We start from the raw sequence: 27,098 nt of genomic DNA, 5'->3' as shown, positions 1-27,098 counted from the left end.
TTTGTATGTAGCCAAGCTCTAAATACTGTTATTATGCAGCTATTAGATCTTTTATAATGCTGGTGAAAAATCTTACGGTATTATGATAAAAACTTTGTGCCATTTGACAAATCTGTATTACAAGAAGCTTATTAGCAACTAATTGGTGCAAGTGTTTTATATTCATAACTAATAGATGTGATTTGTAAAACAGAATCAAACAGTATCCTAGTTGGTGCTAATTCAATATGGAAAAGAGAAGTTCTGATAATAATTGAATGTTGTAAATGATTTTTCATATAGGGTCCGTGTCTGTTTTAAATATCAGCTGCTAAACATGGCTGTGGGACTGAAATGAGGGAGAAGCAGCATCTGTTTCAGTTGTTTGGTAATTTAGCACTTAATGTTGGATAATTGATCTGATGGAGTAATCATATTAATATGTAGCATTTACAATGCATTCTACATTTTTCAAAGCTGCACTCAAATAACTGCCAGGAGAACTATATAGAGTTGTTAATTCAGCCACTGCTATCCTTGTTTTAAAACAAGGGGGCTGAGCCGTAGGTATTTGGAGTGGCTAATCACACAACCAATGCAGCAGAATCAGGATTAGACCAGAGGAATCTCTTGCTTCCTGACCCCGCTCTAATCAAGTTGGCATTCTTGCCTGTCTAGACCATTCTGTTTTTAACTATTAATCCCATTTCTATTGACAGAAGCTAGACCCACATGCTTTGATTAAACAGTAAAAGTATATATAGTAATATATGGTTCTGACTGTTTCCTTTTCATTGCCATCTTCTGTAGAGTTCTGTACCATATGCTTATTTTCCAAGCCCCAGTTATCATAAGACGTCTATTTTTGTCTTGGTTCCTGCAAATAGGATTGTTACCCATGCACCTACTTACAGCCTGTTGCTTGAATTTAGCTTTGTGTTACATGAGTAGATCCCTAAAGGCAGAATTTGCTTCAGTGTGTTCCTATGTGGTGGCTTTTCTTGTGCATGTTACGTTAGATATGAGAACACATCTTCCATACACACTGGTGTCGTTAGAGAGGGTGCAAGCATATATAAATTTATCATTTAACCACTGCTTTAAAAATGAACGTTCCTCAGGCTTCCTTTTAGAGCAAACGAAAGGGCTCCAATGCCCATGTTTTACTGTTGCTGCTTGGACTCCACCAACAGAAATGCACAATGGAACAGTCCAGCTGATGAGTTTTGCTCTTTTGTGGATGTTATTCACAACTATGAATTCTGGGCAACCTACTGCTATGAAATTCCTGTCTGGCCTCCCTGTCTGGTGGAGCAAAGGAAGATGAGCAGATCCCAATACATGCTAGGGAGAAAGGAGCAAGCAGGACTAGCGTAGTTAATGCCTGTGCTGTAAGCTCTGCCATTTGCTGCTCAGACTTCAGAGGAATTTTGAGGATAAGTTCCACTGAGGGGAAAGCACAGTTTGGTTAATTAGAAGGCTGTAACGTTTCCTCGGGACAGCAGTCACCGCTGAAGAATGGATCTTCTTAACGAGGCACAAAGGAAATACTTCATGTGCTCTGCTGTCAAGACCAAGAACTCTCCTCTAAAATACTGCAGGGTAGAGCAGATTGCTCCTCCGCTTCGCAGCACTCCTAGATGATTTGCAATGGTTTCTGTATCTCACAATTTACTCTGTGCTCTTTAAACGACGCGCTGCCACGTAGGGCTTTGCAGCTGAACGCAGTCCTCAAGGATGCCGTACACCAGCTACGCACCGCTAAACAAACACAAGCTAGGGCTGATTAACTTCTCAGAACCTCCCACTCCGTCTGCGCAGATACCACCCGCTCCCTCACAGACGCTTTCGCGCCCACGCTACACATAACGGTCGCCACGGGCACGCGCCCGCTTAGGCGCACGCGCAGTTCCCCTCAGCGGGCAGGCGGCAGCGCGCACGCGCGCTCTCTGCAGAGCGCGGCTGGCGGGGGCGGCTCTCGCGATACTTGAGGCGGGGCGACGGAGGCGAGTTTGAACGGTAGCAACGGTGGCGGTGCGGGGTGGTGCGGGGCTGAGGTAGCCGGAGGGGAGGGGAGGGGAGCGGCGCGGCAGGGCGCGGGGCTGTCTTTTACTTGAGGGTTTTGCTGTCTGTTATTACTCCTTCTGCGTTCTCCGGCGGCCCCGGGGATGCTGAGCGAACGGGGCTGCGCGCTGCCTGTATCGTTAACGTGGCGTAACGGCCTGCGTTAGAGAGCTGAGACAGCGCTGAGGTGGGCCGGTTGCTGAGGTGACGTGCTCGTGGACCGGGTGCTGAAAGGTCAGATTGCAGCCTGACCCGTCTTTTGTCTTTGTAATACTTGTCCGCCCAGCAATGCGTATGGCAGAAGCCAGCACAGCCCTGCAAATGGCTTGGTGGATGATGAAGTAGAGTTGTTCGAGTAACCAAAGCAGTCTGTAAGGGGAAGGTCTGGCCTCAAAGACAGGAATTGACTTGGATCTTACAGCTGTGGTCCGACACCCATCAGTACTTCTGGTCGGATCTGTGCTTAGGTGGCTGCTGTGTGTGAGCCCTGGGGTTGGCAGTGAAAATAGAAGGAAGATACAGAAGGGAAAAGAAAGTTTAAGTGTCAGGAAAGTGCCTTTTTGTCTCTCACCTGTTATTTGTTGTAAGGAGTGGTTAAATGGCTGAATAATGGGAGTCTGGACACTTCCACACTGAATCTGTTATAAACTGTAGCCAAAAGTAAGTGACTCCTGTAAGGGTGTAAATGCAGACTGACTTCTGTTGTTCCTTCTTGCCCGCCTACTTTGTTAGCTATTGATTTAACTTGAAAAACTTTTCAGATCAATTCACTTAACCTTGTGTAGAATATGAAATAGCAATCTATTCCCCATACCACACTGTAGTCTTATGAACAACAATTCCTGGTCCAATTGAGTTCATCCCAAATAAGGCAGAGAAAAGTTGAGGTTCCCTGTTATCCCGAAGGCATACTTCTTCCTTGTACTCAGCAAGAAATTTGTGAATAGGGAACCAATGTGGTCTTTTTAAGCTTCAGTTAGAGCATTTTTTAATTTCATTACATCCTTCTGGTGTTATTCAGTAAATGATCTGTTGACAACCAAAAGAAATTGTCTTTGAAACTGCAGGAAACATCGGAGGAAAGACTGAAGAAATGGATGGTAGCAAGGCAAATTCACGCGTGGTCCCTAGAAATGCCATTGGTGCTGGAAAAAGGCAGCCCTGGATGTAGCCCTGCTTCCCAGCTTGGGAAGACAATTGCAGTGCGTCTTTCCTTTGGCAGCAGTGCCGGATTTAGCTGTTCCTCTACTACCTGACGGCTGTCTCAACAGAGGTTTGAGTAAGATTTGCCTTTCTGTGGGGTTTTAGCAGGTGATCTCATTTCCGTGAGACAGCCGCGGTCATTGAGCTCTTAAGACAGGGACTGCTGTGAAGGTATCAGCAATGTGTACTTTATCTGGACTGGACAGCTGTGTTTGTTGTTTGTTCCGCAGGGCATAAAGGTTAAGTGAAGCTTAAATGGACTTTTGAAGGTGAGTTAAAAATATTACTGAAGTTTAATGTAAGCCAGGGGCAATTAAATTATCTCTAATCTTCACATGTTTCTGTTGGAGCAAACAAGTTATTTTATATTATTTTTTTAATTTCTGTTTATTAGGTAAGAATTAATTAACGCCCTTTGGTGCAAATGCCTGCAGGGAGTTTTGTCTAGTTTTACTTATGCTGAGTTCTTGCCTTTAACAAGAATTAGTTAAAGATTAAATTCTAGGCAGTGTGTGTCTGTGTAGTACTTACAGTGTTCTATAGAGTGTTACAGGTTCTTCTAACATATTATGTGTATGTCAAATCTGTATGGTTTAAGATTTATTTCAGGTTAAGGGTGTAGAACTGCTATTTCAAGTACTGGAATAAGTAGACATGAAAAAATGGTTTCTAAGTTTAACATAAAGAAGAAATTAGGGAAAATTAATACTGATTTCCATCTTGTCCCTGTGAAAGGAACTCACAGGGTTCTAATGCAAAGTTTTTCTGTCTGTTAAAATGGTATCTTATAAAGGAAGCTGAGGAGCTTTAGTGGGATTATTTTTGGTACAGCTTGCAAAGAACGAAGATATTACCCTGAAAACTTACTTATAGTCTTTGCTGTATTCACAAGTGAAATTTGCTCTACATTAAGACTTGTGCATAGGATATCTTTGTGAACGTCAGCCAGTAGGAATGAAGGACCATATGATTTTTTTTGAAGTGATATAAAAATTAGGATCATTGGCTCTGTGAAATTGACTGTAGTTTTTGTGTTATTGTTACTGTGTGCTTTCTGAGAAAATGCTTAGCTTACATGGTTCAGAAGCTCGAGTTTACTTAGAGATCTCTGTTTTAATGGGATTGTTTTGTACTGCATGGATTTAGAAGGCTTAGGAGTAAGCAGTCGTGCAAGCAATTGGTGCAAGTGTGAAATGAACTTTGCTTTTTAAATATTTTGCTTGAATCCGTGTTTTTCTTTCCGAAACATTGTCCTTTACTTATCTCTTATGTTTTGATATGAAGATGAAAAATTAATGAATTTTCTAAAACTTGTGACAGACAGATGGTTAGTAAAAGTAGGCTACCTGAACTAACTTCAGTTTAAAGCTAATAACACTCATGACAAACAAAAGTAAGCGCTTAAATAAAAATCTCTGTGTTAAAATTCATACATTCTAATCTGGACTTTACTTTTTACTTTCCTTCAACTGCCTCTGCCCATTTCCATGTCCTACTTGGTGTCATTAGGAGTAAAACGTTTGTGAATACAACTATCTTCATGTCTTAAGTGCTATTGCATGCACATGGTTTTATTTATGATAATGTGGAAGACATCACTCACATGAATAATTGTTTTTAGCCTTCTCTGTCAAGGTAGCTATGTGTTGGGTATCTCTGATTCTGCTGCAGTTGCTGTGTTATCAGGAACTGCCCTAGGGTGTGCAGGACTTGTTCCAGCATATGCTGTTCCTGCTCTGCAGTCACGACCAAGTTGACAAACTAATCATGTTATTATTCACAGGACTGCTTGTTAGAAAGCTGACCGCTTTTTGTCTTGTGCTGATGCAAACATGCACCTCTGTATCCTAATAAAGCATGGAAATACAGTAGCTTTGTTCAGTTGAACTGCTGTAGCAGGTTGCTATTGTAATTTTTTTTTCTTTTCAAATTGAGGTAATAAAAGGAAGAAAAAATGGAGACGGAGACCATTTTAAATCTTAGACAACAACTGAAAGAAGCAGAGAACGAGCGAAGGAAGGCTGCACAATATGGCTTACACTTGTTGGATTCTCAAAATGAGATTCAGAATCAGTTGGATCAAATACGTCGGGAATTAACGGAGAAGACTGAGGTGAAGATTTTAAGTAAAAGACTAAGAAGTTCTATTTTCTGAAAGTCACAAGTGTTTTAAACACCTTCTAGAATTTCTAGATGGACCTTAATTAAACTCCTTATTTTAAGTATCGGGAGGGTTTTTGATCATCGCTTTAAGATACGGAGCACAATTTTATCCAGCTGGGCTTGGTTTCAGAGCTCATTCTGCATCAAGTGCTCAGTACCACTTATTAAAAATGAATAGTACTTGCTGAAGTGTGTGTTGGGTCTGTCTAACGATTTATGATATGCTTGCCTTGTGATCTTTGTGTTCCTTAAGCTGTACAGAAGGCTTTGGACCACCAAGGTGGTGAAGTTGGTTTCATTTGCTGTACACGCTTCAAATTTTCTAAATACTGGAGGACTGTGAATTTTAGTACATTTCTTTACAGCTTAGAAGTAGCTAAGTGTTAAAATATAGCAATGTTAATTAGTCTTCCAGTCTTTTAGGTAATTGTGAGAGAAAATTGAAGTGTAAGGAATCTTTTTCTGCTTTGTTAAACGGTTTAATTTTGGCTTGTTTATTCTCAGCCTAGACTTCAAATCTCCTGTTTGTCTTTATTTGCTCCTAGCTGTGCATTGCTGTCTCTTCCGTTGTGCTAGAGCTAAAATGTGTATTTTTCTCCTGGCCAACTGTTGTGTTGTAGCACCCTGCTGTTCTGGAGGAGCACTAATAACTTATTTTGATTGGTTTGCCATTAGCAGGCTTAGTGCAAGAGAGGCAGTTGGAAATTACAAGTGATAAAGAAGGCATGACAGGATGATCCTTCTGAGCAGGCAGCCTGCTGTGGTATTGCTCTGTTGTGAAGCTGCACCGTGGGTTGCATTCCACCACTACAGACTTGAGCAAATCTGAGCTAGGCTTGTGTGCACTAGATCCATAACGGAGTTCAATTTCAAGGGCTGGGGGAGGGAATTGTTTGCTTTTGTATTGCACAAAAACGTGTGAAAATCGTGATTATCCAACGGATAATTTAGGAAATGATTTCTGCTTTCACCTGTGGAATCTGAGAACCAAAACAACGCTCATGGATACAAATGTGAATTTTAACAATGGGTACAAGATTCTTCAAAGAAGTTTTGCATGCACTTCTCTACAAGTCCATTTAGGTACTTGATAGCATTAGACTTCTTGCTTTCCATGAGTCTGCACTACAGTGCGTTGCCAAACGCTGTCTTTGAAGCTTGTTCTATGTATTCAAGGTAAATGTGTCCTTGCTAAGCAGGTGTCTAGGCTGCAGGGATGGATTTCATACCTGACAGGTCTCAGTTGTATGTTCTTCTATCTTCTGATTTGACTTTAAAATTTATTTATTAATAAAACATCCTGCACTTGTAGACTCTCTAGGTGATTTATCTTTTCTACGTTAGTGTTTTCTTCTCCTTCTGCTTAATGGCTAGCTGAAGGAAGAGTGCATTGAAGGAGATATTTGGCACAGAGGAGGAAGGTAATTAGGAAGGCATTTTTCAATGTGGACATGCTCATCGGATTTATCACTATCTATTGTCACATTATAACACTAGGGAGTTTTGTCTTTACCAGGCACAGAACCCAGCTGTTCTGCAGCAGGGGAACATTCAGCGTAGCGTAACAGCTCTTAATGCAGTTGGATTCCATCAGTGATAGAAATACAACATGTGAACTTGAAGTTCTCTGCCTCTCCCTCTCTTCCCCTCACCCTCCCAAAAATAAAATTACAAAGTTTTCAGAACTATTTTGAGTAGGAAGAAACGCAGTTTCCACAGAGGAGAGAATATTACATAATCCACTACCAATTCAATCATAAAAATTCAGAGTGGGGGGGGGGGGGGGGGCGAGTTTTCCTACTCCTCATTAGTAGGGCATGAGAATTCCCTAAATGGATCTTCAACAAAAGGTTGAGTGAATTTTGTGCTTTTAGTAGCTGGGGTCTTGATGTAGAACCTTTACTCAGTGAATTGTTCTGCATGAACATTTTCTCTAGACTTATTAGCATGTTATTTCTTTCAGAAATTTGAACAAGAGAAATATTCTCTTCAGAGAGAAATCGAACTTAAGAATAGGATGTTGGAAAGCCTGAGTTTTGAATGTGATGCCCTCAAGCAACAGCAAAATGTGCAACTGGATAAACAGAAAGAACAGCTTACCAGAGCTCATGGACAAGAAGTCAATGACCTTAAATACAAGGTTTGGTATCTAATATACATATAACATGTTGCTAATAGCACTTGAAGAAGAAGTGTTATACTCAGGAGCATGTACTTGTAAGCAGACAAATGTAGCAGTTGTGTAGCCATGCTTTAGTTTGCCGTGTAAGTTCAGCAGTTCACCTCTGAGCTGAGCTTATGCTTTATTTTCAGCTACCGTTACAAAAGAGTTAAAATTATCATGATGACTTTTATTCAGATCAAATCTTGAGTAAACACTTCAGGAAACTAAGGCTGAAGTTGTTGCTTAAAGAGCAGAGAAAACGCATTCTTTAACTTGTCAAAGAATGTTGTCACAGAACCAAATTATTGGCATTAAGATGAGAGCTCATTTAGTTGATGTTTAACAAACAAATCTGCATAGTTACACTGAATTGCATCTGATTTTAAGGCTTATTTTTAAGAGATGACCCTTAAGTTGCACTCATAAGGCATTTCTACAATTAGAACATAAGCCAGAAGCATTGTGCTTTTGACTATTTTATTATAAGAGTTTACTTAGTTCTCAAATGTCTTTAAGTTGGAGAATCTGAAGGCAGAACTAGATGAAACTCGGCTCTCTGAGAAACAACTGAGGCACAAAGTGGACCATCAGAAGGAAATAATTGCTGCCAAAACAGAAGAGCTGCACATGATGTCTGAACGCGTGCATGAAACCATGTCTTCAGAAATGCTCAATCTTCAGATGGAGCTCACAGAACTAGAAAGTGTGAAGGTATGTGATTTAGCAGTTGATCAACAGGAATGCGAGCTACTTGAAGGTAAAAATTCTGATTCTTATTGAGTTTTAATCGCTGTGTATATTTTGCCAGTTGGATTGGCCTTGTAAGAAATTATCCACCAAAAAAGCACAATAGTCTTAAGTATATTTTAATACAATCCCTTCCACGTAATATTTTTGCATTAATGGCAGTTATTAGCAACAAACCTGTTTGGCTCCTTGGCCTGCTTTTCTTGAAACTGTTTAATAAGCTTTTTATTTCATGCCTGATTTTTGTGTTTAGGCCAGTGTTGAAGAAAAGCTGAATGAACTGCAGTACAGCAAAGAGCAACTAGAACTCATCAACAGTAACTTACGTAATCAGCTGGAGCGTCTACAAGCAGAAAAGGAAGAGAGGGAAAAAGAAGTTGTTTCTTACTGTAATGCACTAGAGGTAATTTTATTCAACCGTGCTGAATAATCCCTGAGTTCAACAAGTAGCTGGTGCTAGATTTCCTCTGAAATAGGAAGAGGAGCCCTGAGAAGAATTCTGAGTGGGGGGGAGGAAAGAGAGAGGATCTATTGGCTAAATTATGCTTAGTAGATCAATGTTACCTGTAAATAAGTTATTTCTATACTGATGTTCTCTTGTGGAAGGCTATCTGTGAAGATCCTTTGCACTGCAATATTCTGCCTCATAAGAGGAACTTGTAACAGGTTACATATTTCCATTTCTATTTCGCATTCCTGCTGAATGCCTTGCGAGATGCTGTACTAGGGAGTAGCAGGTATGTGGCTCAGTATCACAGAAAGGCTGGTAGTTTGCATCATCAGTCCAGCTGAAAAAGCTCTGAGTCTTTCTCTCAAGGGTTTAGTGAAGCTCTTGTCTTGAAGAGCAAGTGGAATATTAGGCCGTCTAGTGAAACAACTTCCACAGTCTTTATGGCTAGAACTACATACACAGCTAAATGCTGTAGTATGAGTATTTACTTGTGCTAAATGCCTAAGAAATTAACGTATATAACAACTTGATTAAATTATGGATCTGATGTATTGCATATTAAAGTAATGCTCTCTTTGCTTAAATCTAGAAAGCTCGTGAAGCTAATCAAGAGCTTCAGGTTCAGCTGGATCATGTGGTGCAGCAATCTTTGGACCCTGCAAGTAAAGGCAATTCTCTCTTTGCTGAGGTACAGCTGTGCCATGGGTATCTGGGAATATTCAGAGGAGGGAAGATAAACTTCATCATAAGAATTGGAAAGAACTTGTTTTCAGTGCAACACCTGATTATTTTTAACTGATCTGTCTGGCACAAGTATCTGTTCTTCCAATAATCCTTCAGTATTGAATTGTCTGGGAATGCCTGTAGAAAAGAATTTTTATGCATTTTCTAAGGTTGGGGAGTGAAGTCATTAATGTTGACTGGTTGTCAAGATGAAAGATGGCAGTCTGCAGCTCTTGGCTCTGAAGAGTTTTATTCAGCTGGTAATCTTTCCCTAATGCAGAAGATAAATGTTGAAAAACCTAAATACTGTTTTTTTAAAGCTGCTGAACAATGGCTGGATGTTGGAGCGTTTGGCAGGGTTTGTGAACTAGCCTTTGAATAGGAGTTGAGCTGGTACTGAATGCCAGCCTTTTCTGACCACGCTCAGTGAATGGCTTGAGTTGATGCACTGTTTGTATTTATTTTAAGTTGCTTGCTTCGATTTAAATCAGAACAAATCTGTAGTGAAGCTGATGCTTTTAAAATATTATTCCAATATCAAAAGCGCAGAGAAATCCCTTGTACTTTACCAATGGCCTTCAGCTGCTTGCAGCACTATCTGCTCACTGTTTATCTCAAAAGTGATGCTAATAGCACACTGCTGATGGGAATGCAGTATTTTCAGAACCAACATCAATTTCTAGGCACCTTCTCTTGAAACTCAGAATGCAAGTGACAACATGTTATCGTTTTCATAGTAATAATTGTGAAAAATGTTCTGTAGGTGGAGGACCGTAGGGCAGAAATGGAACGACAGCTGATCAGTGTGAAAATAAAATATCAGTCACTACAAAAACAACATGCATTCACTAGAGAACAATTGCAAAGAATGAAGGTATGATTATCACTGTAATGCTCCAGGGTTTCCTTGGGGTCTGATAAGTCAATGCTTTAGAATGTAGGCTAGGAGGTCTGATTCTCTCAAGTGTGGTAGCATCAGTCTGGGTGGATGGGCGGGGAGGAGCAGGAGACATCATTGCTTCCAACTCGAGTAGAGCGCATCAGCCTTCTTCCAGTGCCACTTCTTTATTCTAGAATGCCAAGTTGCACTGAAGAAGCTGTGCTTACTTTAGCAGTAGTTGTTCACTGGGTAAAGTATAACAGTTTCTGTCACTCAAACTAGCTTTCAGTTTGTCTTGCCTGTTGCTTTTTTTTTTGTTTGTTAGTATGTCAATAAATTATTTGTTTTAATTGAGGCTATTAGAAGTAAACAAACTTCTCTTCCTCCTGTGATCACACCTTTTTCCTTCCGAGTTGCTTTCTTGGTTGTTTTCTTCCTACTTTTCCTATACTCAATGCAAGAGCAAGAGTTCTAAGTCTTCTCACAACTGTTTCAGTTAGCCTGTTTTCTTAGATTGGCAGCTTGTAAGTTAATAAATATTGTTGAGAAAGCTAGTTAGCAGAAGCTGTTTTGCAGCATCCCATTTACACTATCATGTAAAACTGCCATCTGTTTTCATGTTGGCTTTCTAATCTCACAGTACAGGAGTGGATTCTTAGAGTTTGATCATGCATCTTGTCTGAGAACAGTGCTGAAACAGAAGTGATGATAATGAGTAGCACTGCACAGCTGTGTAGCTTAACCAAAGTTGAAAGTAAGTAAGATGTCTGAGTAAGATCAGTTTTAGAATCTCCCTTCCTCCTTGTGCAGTGTGGGAGATGGCCATTCAGCCAGTTATGAACATTGTATTCTGAAAGGCTTTACCTGGCACTGAAGTAAATTGGTAACCCTGTTCTCTTAATGTTGGAATTTGTAATTTCAATGGCTCAGGCTGCCTTCTTAGGTCCCTTTTAGTATCTCTTCTGTTTTGCACTGCATCGTGCTGCTGTGTTAAACTCAGTGTTGAATTAACTGATTTCTCCTTGTTCAGCAGCTGGCTCCAATATTGTAGTAAGCTGTGTTGTTTGAGCCTCTGTTGTCAGAATATTTGAGTGTGGTATTGGCTGATAACGTGTGAGGATCTGACTTAGGACCATGATGTGAATGTTGCTCCCATAGAGGTTTCCTCATGTCTGGAGTGTTCCCATAGCTTGCAGTAGCCCTTCCAGTTTCTTAATTTTTCTAGTTGTTTTTTTATGTAGATGAACTGCTGTTGTCAGTCTTGACAGTTAGCAAACGAGCTCTTAAGTGAAGGGGACACATCAGGGTTCTACATCCTTGGGAGAAAACAAGTGCGCTTCTAGTGAGCCAGTGGGGATTAAAATGTTGTGTTCCCCTTTTCTCTTGCACAAGTTACAAGGAGGAAATTGAATTGTTTTTAATTCCAGTTTGAACACATAACTGTTAATATCCTTTATTTTCTATTTGAAAGGTAGAAGATGGCGTAGGGTAGATGTTCTTCTGCAGTTTTCTTTGTTAATCTGCAGTCTAACTTGCTTCTGTTGATCCTTTCCCTGGGACTTTTGCCACGTGTCTTTCAGTGGTGCTCTATCCACGCTCACCTGTCTGGTGACAGTGCCACAGTTCCCATTAACGCCACGTTGCATGTGTACGTGCCTGTGTGTCCTCTTCCTGTTGGAATGCCTGTTGTGCCACTTACTACTGACTGTGCTAAGGACCTTCTATCGTGTTGCTGTGATGCTAAGTGTCAGAAAAATCTGCTGTAAATATGAGAGTTGGATATGCTTCTCCTTTTGCAGTGAAAAAGGATATTTCTGTGCTTGGAAGGGTTACGTTTTGGGATAAGTAATACAGAATATAAACGTAAATTACCATCTATTCCTCAGAATTAGAAATGCAAAAAAAAGAGTTATGTTCTTTTTTTGTTCGCTTTTTCTTCACTTTTTGGAGTGCTGGAGTATTTTAAGTGAGAAATTCTTCATAGATATGTTTAGCTTTCAAGGGGCTGGGCTGTAGTGGGGTTCTTCTTACCATGGAGTTTAAGTTTGCTGTGAAATGTCTTGTGTACAACTTTGGCAGCATATTTATAGACTCCTTAGTCTTTGAGGAGAAAGATAGAGCACCTTGGGACCATAATGAGTTCAGGAAGGCCTTATGTCTGGAAAACTGTTAGTATTTGCATTGTCTTAGGGTGGCACTGTTTAATTGTCAGAGGTGCATTTAAGCATCCAGTGCTGTTCTGTATTCACAGCAGCACAGGGCTTGGATACCCTAAGCTTTCAGGGAAAGAGGATAATATTTTCTGTCACTTAACCCAATGCTTGTTCTAAGGATTTATTACCTTTTTTTCCAGCTGCAAATGGCTACCCTGCTACAGATGAAAGGTTCTCAGGCAGAATTTGAGCAGCTGGAACGCTTGCAGTCAATGTTGGAGCAAAAGAATGGTGAAATAGAAGATCTTCTTGTGAAAGTGAGGCAACTAGAAAAATTCAAGGTATGTGGTCTGTGATTAAGTGAAGTCACACAATTGGGAGTAACATAGGAGAAAAACTGTGAAAAAATGTCATGTAAACTTGATAGGTATTTATTTTTTTCTGTACCATAAATAGTCAGGAAAGAAAAAGATTGTTTCAGATAGCTGTGGAGTACTTGTATCTGTTGACTGATAAGAGGTTCTGAGATCTGGTTCAGATCTTCAGATGTGTAGAGGGACAGTTTTAAATCTGAGTAGCATTTTCAAATAGCAAAAAAGAGGTGAGCCTAATGTAACACAGTGCTGATGTGTGTTATTGAACACTTGCTGCTCCTGTAACATCTTCAGTAAAGTTTTCATCTCAAAATTGTCAGTGACTTTGGCTGTTGAGTAACAGGGTTTGTCCTTTACCTTTGTGCGTCCAGCTGTTGAAGCATAGAAATAAAGACTTGAAGCAGATTTTTGGAGGGTAAACTAAACGTTCTGTGCTTTCAAGTAAAAGAGGAAGATATTATTTTGCTATTCTACTTGGAAACCTTTTGGATTTGGGAGCTTATTGCTTAATTTTTTTCCTCTCCTTTCACTGTGAGAGAGAACTGCTAGTTTCAATGCAGTTTGGCCTTTGTAGCAAGTTCTTCTGAGGGTTCTTGTGTGTTTAAATGTTTCTACGAGGCTTCAATAGAGAGATGCACAGAGAGCTCGACCCAAGGACTTAAGCCAATGTACTTCTGAAAGTTCACTAGTTAACAGCTTAATGTTTTCATTTCATGAGACTTTATATGAGAATATGGAAGAATGTAGAGCTGGTAGCAGCTCAAAAGGAGGAGAGTCTGAAGACGGTTACTACGCTGACTTGCTGCAAATGAAACTCGACAACTCAAAGTAAGTCAAATTGAGGTAGAAACTTTAATAGCACTGGAAGATCCCTTTTTGTCTTCCTACTGCTGGATTTTAAATGTGGATTTTATTTGGAGCAGCTAAATGTATACTTGACTCTGTACCTGCTGTCTGAAAAAGAATGTCTGAATGACTGTATTTTCTTCCCATCCAGCAAGGAAACTGAAACCTTGAAAAATGAGCTATCTTTGCAGAGGATGAAGGCTTTGTATGAGAGCCAAAGGGTTCTGGAAGTTGAAAGAAAACTCTTTACAAATGAGAGGCATTTGCAAGCTTGTCAGAGTGAGAACATGAATTTGCGAGTTATGCTGGATGAATTAAAAATGAAATATGAACCTGAAGGTAAAAAGTTATTTTCCATATATATATATATATATATATATATTTCCATATATAGAGGGCTGGAACACCTCTACTTTGAGGGAAGGCTCTGGGGAGACCTCATTGTGGCCTTCTAATGTTTGAAGGGAGCCTATAAACAGGAGGGGGAACAGCTGTTTACAAGGGTGGATAGTGATAAGACGAGTCTTTAAAATGAGACGGGAGGTTTAGGTTAGATGTTAGGAGGAAGTTTCTCACTCAGAGGGTGGTGAAGAACTGGAACAGGTTGCCCAAGGAGGCTGTGGGTGCCCCATCCCTGGAGGCATTCAAGGCCAGGCTGGATGTGGCTCTGGGCAGCCTGGTCTGGTGATTGATGACCCTGCACATAGCAGGAGGTTGGAACCAGATGAGCATTGCGGTCCCTTTCAGCCCAGGCCATTCCATGATTTTATGATACATGTATAGCAGTAGTTGTAGGTATCTGTTGATGAGAAGTATCAGCTTGCTCAATGCGAGCAGCTAATCTGAGCTTTGTAATGTATGTGAAACACTTGGAGGAAAAGCTGTTTGGGAGTGTAAGGTCTAAGTGTAAGTACTGTAGATGAAGTTTTAACAAGAGGCCCACCTGAAAAAACATCTGACATCTGCCTTTCTGCAGAAACAAAGGACTTGCAATCTCTGGAGGAAGATGAGTGAGGAGTTGTTTGGACAAATTTGTTTTAGTACATTTGTCCAAACCCAAAAGCTTTAATTTTTATTGTATTTGTGGAAGGTTATGTCAGCAGCCTCCAGAACAGTAGATCTGGTGTTTTGCAAGCCTACTTCTGTTGCTCTGCATTGTAATGTAATATTACTAAGAGACTGTGTTCTCTGGAAGGGATGCATGTTATCTCTTAAGAATTGTTGTGAGGTCTTCAGTCAGGTGAAATGTTCTTTACTGGCTTTAATGGTTTTTCTTTACTGGCCTTAATGGTTGGAATGTCGTGTTAGACAAGTTAGCCACAAGTTATCTTTGTTTGTGTACACAAAGTACAGCTCTTCTATTTTTTTTCCTTTAGAGTTACTTAAAGTCACTAAAATTAAAAAGAAAAGGGAGAAGATTCCAGTGGATGCTGCTTGTGAATACTTAGACAGCAAAAATACTTCAGCAAATGAGGCTCTTCTCATTCATCTTCCAAGTAAGGAGGAAGCTAAGATGACTTCAAATAACTTGGAGCAAATTGATTCTTCATCCAAAAAACAAGCGCTCGAAGCATCACCAATAAATGTAGCTCTTCAATCAATGGACAAAGCAGTAGAACCTGAAAGAGAAAGAAAGAGAGTTAAAACTAAAGATGACAGTCTTGACACCTGCACGTCATACAGCAGAAGCGGAAGTAATTTGCTGACTTCTAATGCCCCCAGGTCAGTGTCAGCTTCTGTGTGTGGTCAAGGCAATCAGCACAGACCTGCATCTCTTTTCTTTCGCTGCATGAACTGTGCTATCCACTTGTTTATCTGTTTCCTCAGTGTTGCATGCAGTGCAATTCCTAAGCTCCGGCTGCCTACCTTCAACCTCTCAAAACCTTTTAGAAAGATTAAAATGGAATAAATCATAAAATTTATGAAAAGGACTCTTGAAACTGCAACTGTTCTTGAAATAATGTTCAGGTTAAAGGTGTGTACATACTGTTACAACTCAGTTGTTTTGCCTTTCTTTCGAAACTCAGACTGTTTTCTGTCATGTAACTGCATTGCATCTCAAATTTAAAAAAACCCAAGCAATAGGTATCATGCTTCAGTTTCAGACCTCATTCTAGCCTTCCTCTATTTCAGATTGAGATAAAAGCCTAAAAAAAAAAAAAAAAAGTAATTCTTAATCCAAATAAAGCTAACAGAGTTTGCTGTATGCAAGATTGTATGTGAATTGTGCTATGAATTCATATTAGCAGGCCACTGCCTTTGCTAACCTGGATGCATGATAACTTGAAATGTAGCTGTTAAAACTAAGATGGCAATTGTTTCATAAATGGAGAATGAGGTTACTTTTGTTAAAGTGTCTTAAGGCAGTAATTAGTGAACATCTGAATTCTGATAGAAGCTATGCTGTTTCTTTTTCCCCCTCAATTCCTCTTTTCTCCAATTTATAGACATCACTGTATTAAACCTAGTACTCTGGGGGTAATTTCTGGGATGCTTTAGATGATTTGAGCTTATGAAATGATAATATTTGGTAGCAGAAATAACACTTCTGTACTTCTCTTGTTTCCTACCCCCTTTCTCCTTAGCTTTTTTTTCAACTTTATGTTGTGATTGTGCGTCTCTAATGTGAGCACATAAGAACTTTAAGTTATCAGTCAGGGAGAAAGCAATAGAATGTTTGTCAGGAATATACTGATAAATAAAAGAAAGAAAAAAAAGGTTCTTTCATGCAGCTTCCTTATGGTTTGTTTTCTTTGGCTTTTCATGTAACCCTGATATGAGGCTGGAGATAAAAGGATTACTTGAAAATCTAGAGTGTCTTGAAGCCTAAAGCATCCCAGTCTAGAATTCTGTTTTATCTGTCTCTCCCACACAATCCAGCTTCCACACTGTTTCTTTGTCTCCCTCCTTTAATATGTATTTTGGCTGTTGTTTTACAAGATTCCTTACTGAGTTCTCCATAGCAGTAGTTTTTTTACTCACTAGATTCCATGAACCTTCCAATGAGGCCGAGATGTGCCAAAATATTTACTCTGTTTTTAGGTACTAAGTTTGTGTTTAGTATACAGAAAGCTTTCTTGATAGGTGACTTGATAGGGACAAACTGGAGATGCTTAACACTGTCAACAAGAAACTGTTTCCTAACATTCTTAAAAATAGCAGTGTGACTTGATTTGAGGTTTAAATGTGTTGATTGAGAGAAATGTGTCTGGATTCTCAGCATTCAGAGGGCATTTGTTCCAGAACAGCCTGAAACGTGTTTCAGTTTTGAAACAAAACTGAAGAAAGTCGAATGGTTGTTTAGGGTAGGACTGTGTCTTATGTTGAGGGGAAAATGTTGGTGTGAATAACACTTCAGGTCTTACTGACAAATAGCTTTCAGACCAGTGGAATCTAGATTGACAGCAGCTTCCAAGATGGAGAATGGCCTGCTGCCTGAGCTCTGTAGTCTGATCCAAAGTGGCATTCAGATGCAGTTGGTTATTTAGACTCGGATCGATCACTCGTGGCTGCTGGATGTGGTTCAGAGGTTGAAAGGAACTGCGCAGTGCAGTCTTCTGAAGCTGTCTGCATCAACTGTGAGTGAACGAGCCGTTAGCTACAGCAGTGTGTGCAGGGACCCTTCCTGAGGAGGAAAGAGCAGAGAGGTCAGGCATGGGTGCAAAATGTTGAGAGGAGAGATTTATGGTGTTCTCTATGCGTAAAGGAACAATTGTGTGAACTGGGCAGGAAAATGGAACCTTATTTTTGAATATTTTTCTGAAGAAGGTGAAATGTCTGCAAGCAGTAAATTGTAGGAAAAGGGTTCTGTGGACTGAGGAGGTAAACCTCTTCTGAGCTGGAGGGGGGTTGAGGAAAGGAAAATGTTTTATGGCACTGATGTTTTGGAAGTATAGAAAAAGCGAAAGAGGATGAAGCTGTAGTTCAACAAAGGTTTTAATCTTGCACACATAAGGAATAAAATATAATAAGGGAGAGGGGAAACATCTTTCCAACCCTCTGTAAATCCACCTCCACATCTGGTTTTGAAATGATAGCAGAGTGAGTAAAGGGTAAATCAAGGAAGAAGATTCTGGGCATGTTCGACATCATATCAATAAAATAGCAAATCCCCAACTAATCATCTCGATAAGGATTACCATTAAGGATTTCCTAAACCTTAACATTTTTATGCTATATTAAGTAGGAAATCTTGATAAAATCTGGGTGTTTGAGAAGCTAGTTTCTTAAATAAAGAATCCCTAGACTGTTTCGTGATGCATGTGGGTAAAACCCTACTTGGGGTCGTTGCTGAATGGAAGGGGGCAAAAAGTGTGGGCAGATTTTTTTGTGCAATAATGTGGCAGTGTTACAGCTGCACGGAATGGAATCCCGCAATTGGAGCATTAACACTTTAACTCCCAGTGCACTACGTGGTGTTATGATGTGGAATACTGGAAACCAGAAAACACAAAACCTACTATGGTGGTCTGTGAAATAAAATGTTGTACTGTAACACTTAAACCTGAAGTATAAACTTCAGTTGTGAAACTTGCAGCTAAACTGCCGTGGTATCAGATGGTCTTCAGAATATGACTGGAGCTTTCTTGAGGGAAGTGTGGGAGAGGAGCGCTGAATTCTGTACTCAAGCACAAGAATTGGACTGTCTGTTAGAACTGAAAAATAAGAGATGTCTTGTGATGCTCCTGAGGAGCTGCTAGGCCAAATTCCCAGTGCATTTGGTGACTTGAGCAGTCAGTAGAACAGTCCAGGTGAAAAGTACAGGTGAGCATATGCTGAGTAGTGTTACTTTTTATCAGCTCATTGCACGTGAATGAGCAGTTGTGTTTGTATCTTCAGGAAAGCTGAGAATAGAATAGTAGCTCTGAACTGACTTCAGCTGTTCCCCAGGTTGCAGAGAGCATTAGATTTCTCTAAAACTTTTAGGCTAAAAATCTCAGTCTCATTCCATGTATCCTTGTATAACAGGGGTTTGGTTAAGGGAATGCCAAGTCTCCACTTTGGTAGGTTACATAATTTTGAATGGTTGTTCTTAAACTGCTTTTCATTTGCTTTTTATCTTAGCAAGTGTGTTTCAAGGTTGTTTTAAATGGCTTTCTAATATTTACCGTAGGCACACAGAGTATCTGTGTGGAGGTAATGTCAAGGCATTAAAATGAGGATGTTGCTATTAAGAGTTCTATCCATGAAGATGATATCCCTTGAAGTCTGAGTTAATGCAATTCCTATGACTTCGTTTGTTTTTACCTGTAGTGGAGAAAAAAACTCTTGCCTGTAATTGCCTGTAACAGTGGATGGATTTCCATGATGAATACATAACGTCGTGCCCTACTTGTTCTCTGACTGAAGTATCTTCCTAGATGTGTCTTCAGTGTAGACATAAATTGAGGTATTTAGTGGAGGACTTCAAAAGTATTAAATACAGATTTTAAACGTATTTGAGGCTCCTGGTAACAGCAGAAGTGTTTCTATGATAGGTAGCAGTCATGGTTGAGTGTATCGAAAGAGTAGGGAGTTTTCTGGGATGCCAGAGGTATTCACTGGTGTTGTCTTCATGTTCTTTATGTAGCTTGCAAAAGTACCTTTTCCAGTGTCACTGCCAGTCTGGGCAGTCATTGCTTCAGACACCGTATGGCTTGATGCTGCGTTGGCATTGCAGTGAACCACGTGAGGGAACTGATCTAGCTGCTTGGTTTCTGTTTCCAAACCCTAAAAAGGGATTCTGACCCTTGAGAACATGGCATGTTGAGGCTGTAGTTGGAGGGTTTTGTTTTTGTTTTTCTGTTTTAGAAACAAATAAAAATGCTGAGCTGGGAGTCCCTGAAGGGGTGGTGGTGTGAAATGTTACACTTGGAAGATTGCTGGGGGAAAAAAAAACAAAGCTTTTTTCTTTTTTTAATAATAATAATAAGAAGAAATATTTTTTTTTTTAACTCCATAAGCCTTAACAGCTGAGTGTTGTTTGGTTGATTTTGGAATTTAACTGAATACATTTAAGCGTTGTTTCTCATGATCTGTACTGCCCATATCTATTGCAACTTGTATGTGCATGTAGCTGAGCATTTTAAGTATAAATAGCTACGTTTTTCTCTCCTGTTCGAACAAGCAGCTGTTCAGTGTTATTGTGAGGCAGTATGATGCTTTCATTGTGAATTGGATTTCCAAACGTACTTCACTCCATCTGCATTTGTTAGATAATTCTGTTAAAATCCTGTTGTGCAACTCTGGAACATATTTACAGTTCTGTTTTTATGCGGCCTTTTGGTTTGCTTGAAGACTTGATTTGCACATTAGTTGGTTTGGGGGATTTTTTTCCTTTTATAGGAAATTCTGCTAGAAATTCTGACAGCTATGCAGCTTGGGGAAGGTGGGAGGTGGGCTTTGGCAGAGATCCTTCCAGGTGGAAGAGAGGAGTGGCAAATGAAGAGCACCTACCATAGGAATGTGGTTGGTCAGAAAGTATCTGTCTCTGAATACAGGTGCTAGACTGTAGCAGTCTGAAATGCAGATTAAACTCTAACCAAGAGATAATTACTCAGTGTGTTTTCTCCTTACTCCTCCTTGAACTGGAGGCTCTTGTGGTCATGCTCTTACTTGGCCACTTGCAAGTTGCAGCACACCTGAAATGGAGTGCAGCTGGTGGAAAGCTGCTCATGGACAAAAGATGGGTTACCCCTCAGAATTACAGGTGTGGGCTGCTTACAAAGTAAGTTCCAGAGCAAACATAGCTGGCTTAGGGGAGATGCACAACAACCCATGGTTGCTTTGTATTGAGACAGTGCTTATAGGAAATAATGTGCAGGGATGGGACGTTAGGTTTGTATTGACGTGTGATGTTTAATTTGTGACTTTCCATAAATTGTTTTCCTTTTGAAACAATAATAGTCAATTGTTTGTAGGAGATTGAGAAAATATGACTATAAACTAGTTTTAATGACATTTGTATGCCTGTTAACTAAAGCATCAAATACTTTTGAGGTCTAAATGCTTTTTAACTCTTAAACAGCATCGTGGCAATTGCCATTGTGTTCCCCCCCACATTCATAACAGAATTAAAACAAATCACTGGACAAATGATGTAATGTTGAGCCTGAAGATAAACTTCCCACTTCGTGTTTTCAGATCTTCAGGAACAAAGATAAAGAGGTAGTAATGCAAACCTTGGTTGGAAACCAGGGTGTTGCTTTTTGTGGATTCTTTTTTTATACTGTTAATACAAAAGCTCAACTTTATCACTGTCTGATGTTGCTGGGACTTGTTTTCACTTGGAGATTTGTTTTCATGTGGTATGATTTCCTTTGCATACGTGGCACAAGTAGTGTGTTTTTCTTATAGGCTGATCCCAACCACTCACCACTTTCAGTAAGCTTTATTTGCCAGATACTGCAACAGATAAGAGACAAAAAAAAAGGCAATATTGAAGTTATCAAATGAGAAGGAATTATATAAATGATATTTTCCCCTCTTGTTCTCTGCTTGCTCTGTATTTGCATGTGGATGCTCTATCCTGGTTGGCTTGCTCATTTTTGCTTTGATCTTTTATTTTAGCTCTGTTTTTTATTAAGTAAATATGTATTTAGAATGGTTGCTTTGCCTGTAGGTTAACAACTGAATCCAGATTTGAAGCTACAGAAACCCAAGATAAGAAGGAAAATGTAATCACGACCAAGAAGAAAACACAAAAGAAAAAATACACTACATTGCATGTGTCTTCTAAGCCAACTCCTGAAACGCAGTGTGCTCAGCAATAAATCTTTCTGGAAGGAATCTGAATAATTTGGAGTCCTGCTTCAGCAGGAAATACTTCTTGCACATAAGCATGCAGGTTCCTGATGCTGATCTGCCTTGTTAAATGAACAGTATGGCTGCATTAATGATGCACACATCTGATGACTTCACTTCCCAGGACCCTGCTAAGTGCCCAGCAGCATCACCTGAAGTGTCGCCTGGTGCTGAGACTGAGCACTTGTTAGCTCTTGTTTGTTTGAGTCAGCGCTGTTCTGAAAGACAAGCACTTGCTATGGAAGTCACCTAATGTGATAAATGAGGGTTAACCCAAGCAATACTTGGTAGGCAGTGGTGACTAGAAGAAAGCAAAGCTGTCTGTGATTACTCCTGAATTTCTTCCATTTCCTGGATTCAGATTTCTTAATGTTTTTTCCCCCAATTTGCATCTGCACCTTCACTGTGAGGTTGCTCTGAGAGCTGAATTTGTGAAACTCTCTTCACACGCTTTGTGAGATGGTATTATTTTGAAACTTTATTTTTACTGATAATTAAAATAAACTTCTGCTTTTTATTCCTTCCTAAGGTTGATCTGTTGCATTGGAGACAAAATATTTTTTTCTGAAACTGCCATTTCGAGAGAGATTTGATGGCAAGCATTTTGTTTAAGAAATACAAGTTAATAAAAGCTGGTAAATCATGATGCGTGTGCCGTGTCTTTGTTCTTAGGAAATGAACTGTTTCATTCAGTCTGATCTGTGATGTCTGTGTAATCTGAGAATCTTGGTAGTCTTCTTCCAGCAGGTAAGCAGATCCCAGGAAGAGTTCGTTCTTCTTGATGTTGACTGCACGTATGAACACCGTGTGGAGGAGACTGTGCTTCTCGTAGTACAAGCAGCACACATTTCTTTCCACATGGTTAAAGGATTAATTTTGTTTACTGTTACCATGTGCTGAGATGCTATTGATGTAAAATAAGCAAAGCACTTGGTAGCTTCAGTTAGAGGAAACCAAGTAGGTCGTGCATGTGTGTGCCTTAAGTGGGTATATTGCACTATGGATCGATGCAGGGCAGTTTTACATCGAACTGCTGAGCATGTGACAATTGAGTCACTAAACTGAAGTAACTTGTTGGTGTCACAAGCAAAACGATGTTATTTCAACAAATGGCTCCAACTGCTTAGGGTCATCTAGTTACCCCCAAGAAGTGTTGCTTTACTTGCACTGCTGCTGTTTATTTTGATCATGTAGCTATCTCACATAATAAATGCATGCATATCATTCTCTTGAATTAGAACTAACAGGTGGGAGATATCTGGAATTCAGACTTCTGTTGCCATGACATATTTAGGGTACTTCCTTTTAAGTTCATGAAAACACTTTGTTTATTTTTGTTTTTCCTGTTTTGTTGTATCGGTTGCAGGATCCTTATCTCTAAGACAGGACATTCAAGGGATCAGAAAAGTATTTGTAGTGGGACCCTGGTTTGGAGGTGAAATTTCTCTGTATCGTTTATTTTCCAAATATAGTAGTCATCTATTTGTGCTAGTTTAAGTGATGAGGGCTTAATAATGGAACACAGCCTGGTGTGAAATACCACTTTCCTCAGGACTTATGCCTGCCTCCAGTACATAGTGAGGAAGAGCAAAATTCTACAAGATAGTAGATGCCAGTCATGGTCTTTGGGCTAAGCAGAGCATGGGAAGGGGGCATTTGCTGCAGTAGAGATTCAGAGCAGGAAGGGAGATGTGTTATAGTTCAAAATGCACAGTAAAATGAAATGGTTCAGCCTCAAGATCCAGTTTCACGAGAGACAGTTGAAAATGAATGTTCAAATGGAGAAGAGTAGTTTCTCAGGACTCTGTAGCTGAAAGTGTCCTTAGTTGTAGATAATCACAGTTGCTCAGAATCTAGCTCATGTTAGTAAGTCTAACATGGAATGCCTGCCAGTGTGCTGTTTTAGCAAGTTATTTTTTTTCATAGATTGCTAGCAAATCCTTCTACTATGCATCATGAAGGCTTTTTTATTCTCTCTAGAAATGTATTTTGGGGTACCTTGTGTAACAGAGAAGAAATCTGGCAGCTGGGACTTCTTATGACCGCTGGTTAAAATTGAGAACTGGCCTGTTGTGTTATCAGAAATTTCCTGACAGATGCAGCACAGCACTTTTAAAACCGTTCATCTGAAGAACAGTTGTGACGCTGTTGTGATACGAAGAACTTCTTTCTTGTGTGGGTGATGGAGCTCTGGAACAGGCTGCCCACAGCTGTGTGGGCACCTGGCTGTGCTCCCTGGAGATCCCTGCTCCCTGGGGCAGCTCTGGAGATCCCTGCCAACAATCCAGGTCTGTGATTCTGTAGTATCCTGAGGGCAGGATGGTTGTATGGGTTTGTTGTACCATGCAAGACAGAAAGAAAATATAAGTATCTTCTGGTTTTCACATATTTTAAACTGCAGGTAAAGAACATGAATGAGTGTTGTGTGTTTGACCCTTATCCTGTATGCTTTATGTAGTCCAGTCAGTGAACAGCTGTACTTCATCTCTGCGTCCCAAAACGTGTAGGTTACCTTGCATGGCAGCCTGTGTGAAAGTAGAGGCTGTAAGTATTCATATTAAGCTAGTTGTTGAAATTTTGTTTAGATAATGAGTCTTTAGGGTAGTGCTGCTTTGCTCAGAGAATAAAGAGAAACTCTGCAAATGTAACATTGCAAGATGGGACGGGTGGAGTTTGAAATGTGGTTTTGTCTTCGCCTCGTTTCTCACGTGAGAACGTGACTGTAACATAAAACCTTCCCAGAGCGGGTTAAAAGTAGTTTTTAAGATGTCTTGTGGAGTCGGACGATTTCAAATGTTTCTGATTTAGTTGAAGACGAGAGCTCTTGGCAGCATGAAGGTGTAGTTTGAGTGCCTGGGCTTTGCTCGCAGTACCCCTCCAGTGAGATGCGAGCTTAGGCGTCGCGCAGGAGAGAAGTGTGGTGGTTTTGTTTCTTTTTGCTTGCTGATGTGTTACAGCCAGTGTCATGCAGCAGAAACACCCAGTATGGTTTTCCCCTCCCCCACGGCACTTGGTACAGTATCTCAAGTTGAGAAAAGAGGAAGGAAGCTCAGAAGAGCAGCAAATCTCGCAGAACCCATACAGCTGCCTCGACCAGCTTCAGTCTCCTCCTCGTCATCATTAACAGCAGCTGAGAAACAGATTTCCTTCCAGCTCCTTTTTTTGGTTGTCCATCTTGAAACCTGCATTGCACAAACCTCGTTTTCCTCCGTGTTGGGCGCCCTGCGGAGCGGCGCAGACTGATGCATGATGGCAACGTGGCACAAGACGGAGAAGAGCGGCGTGGGTATGTAACAGTGAGCTGCCTTCTGAGTTTTGTCCTCATAACTTCTGAACAGGATGTGGGTAGGTGTTATCTCTGGTGTGAGAACACCCTCTGCTTTACTATGGTGGTTTAACTGAAATGGTCAATTTCATACCAAATTCTAATTTTCCAGAGAGAGCAACAAGAAGCGTGTGAATGCCAGTTTGGAGAGGTACTGCTTCTGCCCCACCGTGCTCTCACTGCTCTAAAACATTGAACTGCCACAGTAATGCAGCTTTTCCTACCTCTGTGTTTTAGAAACACATGGAACAATTGCTGCTCATTCAACAAGGAGCAGCTTGAGGTACAGTGGACAGATGTCAGGGAAAGGGAATCGTGCAGTTCTCCTCAGAGAACATTAAGTTGTCATTTGGGGTTAGCATTACTGAAAAATGTGCATGTGAGTTAGTAAGTGCTTTTTGGAAGGAGTGTCCTTTTCCAATAGCAGTTTTCCATAAAATTAATAATTTGCATAAAGGACTGAATTGCAATTAAAAAAACAAACAAAAAAAAGGCCTTAACATTAGCAGTCAGCACTGAAGCACTCGAAGGTAATTCTTTGCTGAACTGTAGGTTTCCAGTACGGAACATGATTTAGTTTATGCTTCCATTAGTTTGTTACATGCTAGTGCATAGTTACTAGCCTGGAAGCCCCAAATTACGGTAAAATCTTTTCATTTAAATTGGGGTGTAATATTTGATATTCATTAAAAGCATGAGCAGAACGGCTTCATGAACTAAAGTGAATCAAGGAATTAATAAGAGGAAAAGAATGTCTTCCTGTTCAACTACCATGTGCAGCAGTGGCAGAACTGTGAAACAGAAGGAGCTTGTTCTGGTGGCAGTATATGAAAATGAATGTGCGTAAAGCTCTTCTGAGTTTTACAAATAATCTCATGTACTTCATGTAATTCTGCACTTTTTTCCTAAAAGTTACTGACCTGAAGGACTGCGTTTGTTGGATGTGTGTCTGCGTGCCTACTGGCGATGGAGTATCTTGCATGTGGATGGAGTGCTGGATGCTGAGTAGCTCTTCATAAGGATAATATAGAACAAGCTTCGTTTCTGGGGGCTTTTTACAGGGCGTTATTGTGGGTTGGAATGATTTACATAATTACAGAGAAGTCGAGCTTTTCTTGCACTGGTTTTAAACAGAACGGGAGACCATTATGTAACCTGGCAGTGTTCAGTGTGATTCAGTGATTTCTGTGTGCACGCTGCCCCAGTGCAGCAGCCTGGCACGTCTCCTGAGGAGGTCTGCGCTCTGACGGCTGTCATTTGTGCCAAGGTCACTGCTGGGCGTTGGTAGCAGGGGGAGTTTGCCAATTGATCACTTCACAGCCAGTGTGATTGCTGAGTATACAAAAAGCTGATGTGACCTTGTAGTCTTTGTGATATCTGAGAGCTGCAGTGAAGAACACCTGATGTCTTTCACAAACTTTTTTATTTCATAAACTGGTAATCAAATGCAGAGATGTTTGTTTTCATAAAGGCTAACAATGCATGTTGATTGGATGCTTCTTTGCTTAAAATTCAGTATTCAGAATAAGTAGTTTTGTATAGCAGTAGTCCAATCTATCTCTGGCTTCAGACTATTTAATTCGAAATAGCAAGATGAGCTAAAATCACTTAGTGTGTTTTAGTTGTGGTCCGTAAGAATCAATCAAGAGAGGACACATAATGACAGTATTTCAACATTATTTCAACTATAGAGATGACATGGGGAATTGTAAAACTCAGAAGGGTTGGTTTTACTGCACCTTGCAGTGGTACTGTGCTCTTGCTGCCTTCTCAGAAGTCATCATCTCTAAGCATGGCACACCCTTCTTAGAGTACAGACCGTGTGCAGCTCATAGGGCAACTATCAGTGCAATTACAGTTATGTGCAGGTGCCACTTTCTGAAATGTGTGCTAGAAATATTGCTGCTACTCCTCCCACCCATCTCCCTGGTCACTGCTGTCTCCTCAAATCTGATTACTGAGGTTTAAAACAGAGCCAGGAAATTATGAGAATGATTTATTAGCATAAGAAGTCTTTAGCTGATGTGCTGAAGACAGTTTGTATTACTCACATTAGTCCCGTGAACATTGCAATCTGTTCTATCATAAGTCAGATGAGGGGCTTCAGAACTTGGGGAATTTTCAAGCACCAGCAATCCAGCATAGCTTGTCAGCTAATGGCCAGCACTAAGGGGAGACTGACTTGCTCTCATACAAGTGTCCAAGTCACTGAAAGTAGCTTAATGTCAGAAAGAGCGAAGGTGA

General features: G+C 40.3%; 2 protein-coding genes across 7 annotated transcripts in view; both read left to right on the top strand.

Annotated features, from left to right (window-relative positions):
- The first annotated feature begins 1,974 nt into the window (after positions 1–1,974).
- Positions 1,975–22,175, top strand: SPDL1 (spindle apparatus coiled-coil protein 1). 6 transcript variants are annotated; one of them, XM_042880718.1, is made up of 14 exons: positions 1,975–1,998; positions 3,111–3,316; positions 3,477–3,515; positions 5,182–5,359; positions 7,373–7,549; positions 8,090–8,284; positions 8,574–8,723; positions 9,361–9,459; positions 10,258–10,368; positions 12,728–12,868; positions 13,620–13,729; positions 13,899–14,086; positions 15,124–15,469; positions 21,348–22,175. In XM_042880718.1, exons 4-14 carry the CDS (start codon positions 5,201–5,203, stop codon positions 21,496–21,498), a joined length of 1,827 nt encoding a protein of 608 aa, XP_042736652.1. In that variant the 5' UTR covers positions 1,975–1,998; positions 3,111–3,316; positions 3,477–3,515; positions 5,182–5,200; the 3' UTR covers positions 21,499–22,175. The 6 variants fall into 6 exon arrangements, with proteins under 6 accessions (XP_042736652.1, XP_042736648.1, XP_042736651.1 ...); XM_042880714.1 differs by having other exon boundaries at positions 3,111–3,322; XM_042880716.1 differs by lacking the exon at positions 1,975–1,998 and adding an exon at positions 2,009–2,036 and having other exon boundaries at positions 3,111–3,322.
- Positions 22,176–24,608: 2,433 nt separating this feature from the next.
- Positions 24,609–27,098, top strand: part of DOCK2 (dedicator of cytokinesis 2) — a 155,205-nt gene continuing 152,715 nt past the window's right edge. The window contains exon 1 of the mRNA XM_042880726.1: positions 24,609–24,815. Coding sequence (XP_042736660.1) covers positions 24,776–24,815 — 40 coding nt within the window. The 5' untranslated portion in view covers positions 24,609–24,775. The remainder of the gene's footprint in view (positions 24,816–27,098) is intronic.

This window comes from Lagopus leucura, unplaced genomic scaffold (assembly GCF_019238085.1).
Source record: "Lagopus leucura isolate 7727_CA_CO unplaced genomic scaffold, USGS_WTPT01 Super-Scaffold_100027, whole genome shotgun sequence".
In the NCBI taxonomy this organism is placed as follows: Eukaryota; Metazoa; Chordata; class Aves; order Galliformes; family Phasianidae; genus Lagopus; species Lagopus leucura.
Note: the sequence above shows the minus strand (reverse complement) of the source record. Positions and strands in the feature narration are given on the sequence as shown.

Bases quoted from the DNA above. Each gene is read 5' to 3' on its own strand.
- SPDL1 (XM_042880718.1), top strand. From the start codon at position 5,201: ATGGAGACGGAGACCATTTTAAATCTTAGACAACAACTGAAAGAAGCA. The intron at 7,550-8,089 runs GTTTGGTATCTA...AATGTCTTTAAG, and splicing joins TCAATGACCTTAAATACAAG to TTGGAGAATCTGAAGGCAGA. The intron at 13,730-13,898 runs GTAAGTCAAATT...CTTCCCATCCAG, and splicing joins ATGAAACTCGACAACTCAAA to CAAGGAAACTGAAACCTTGA.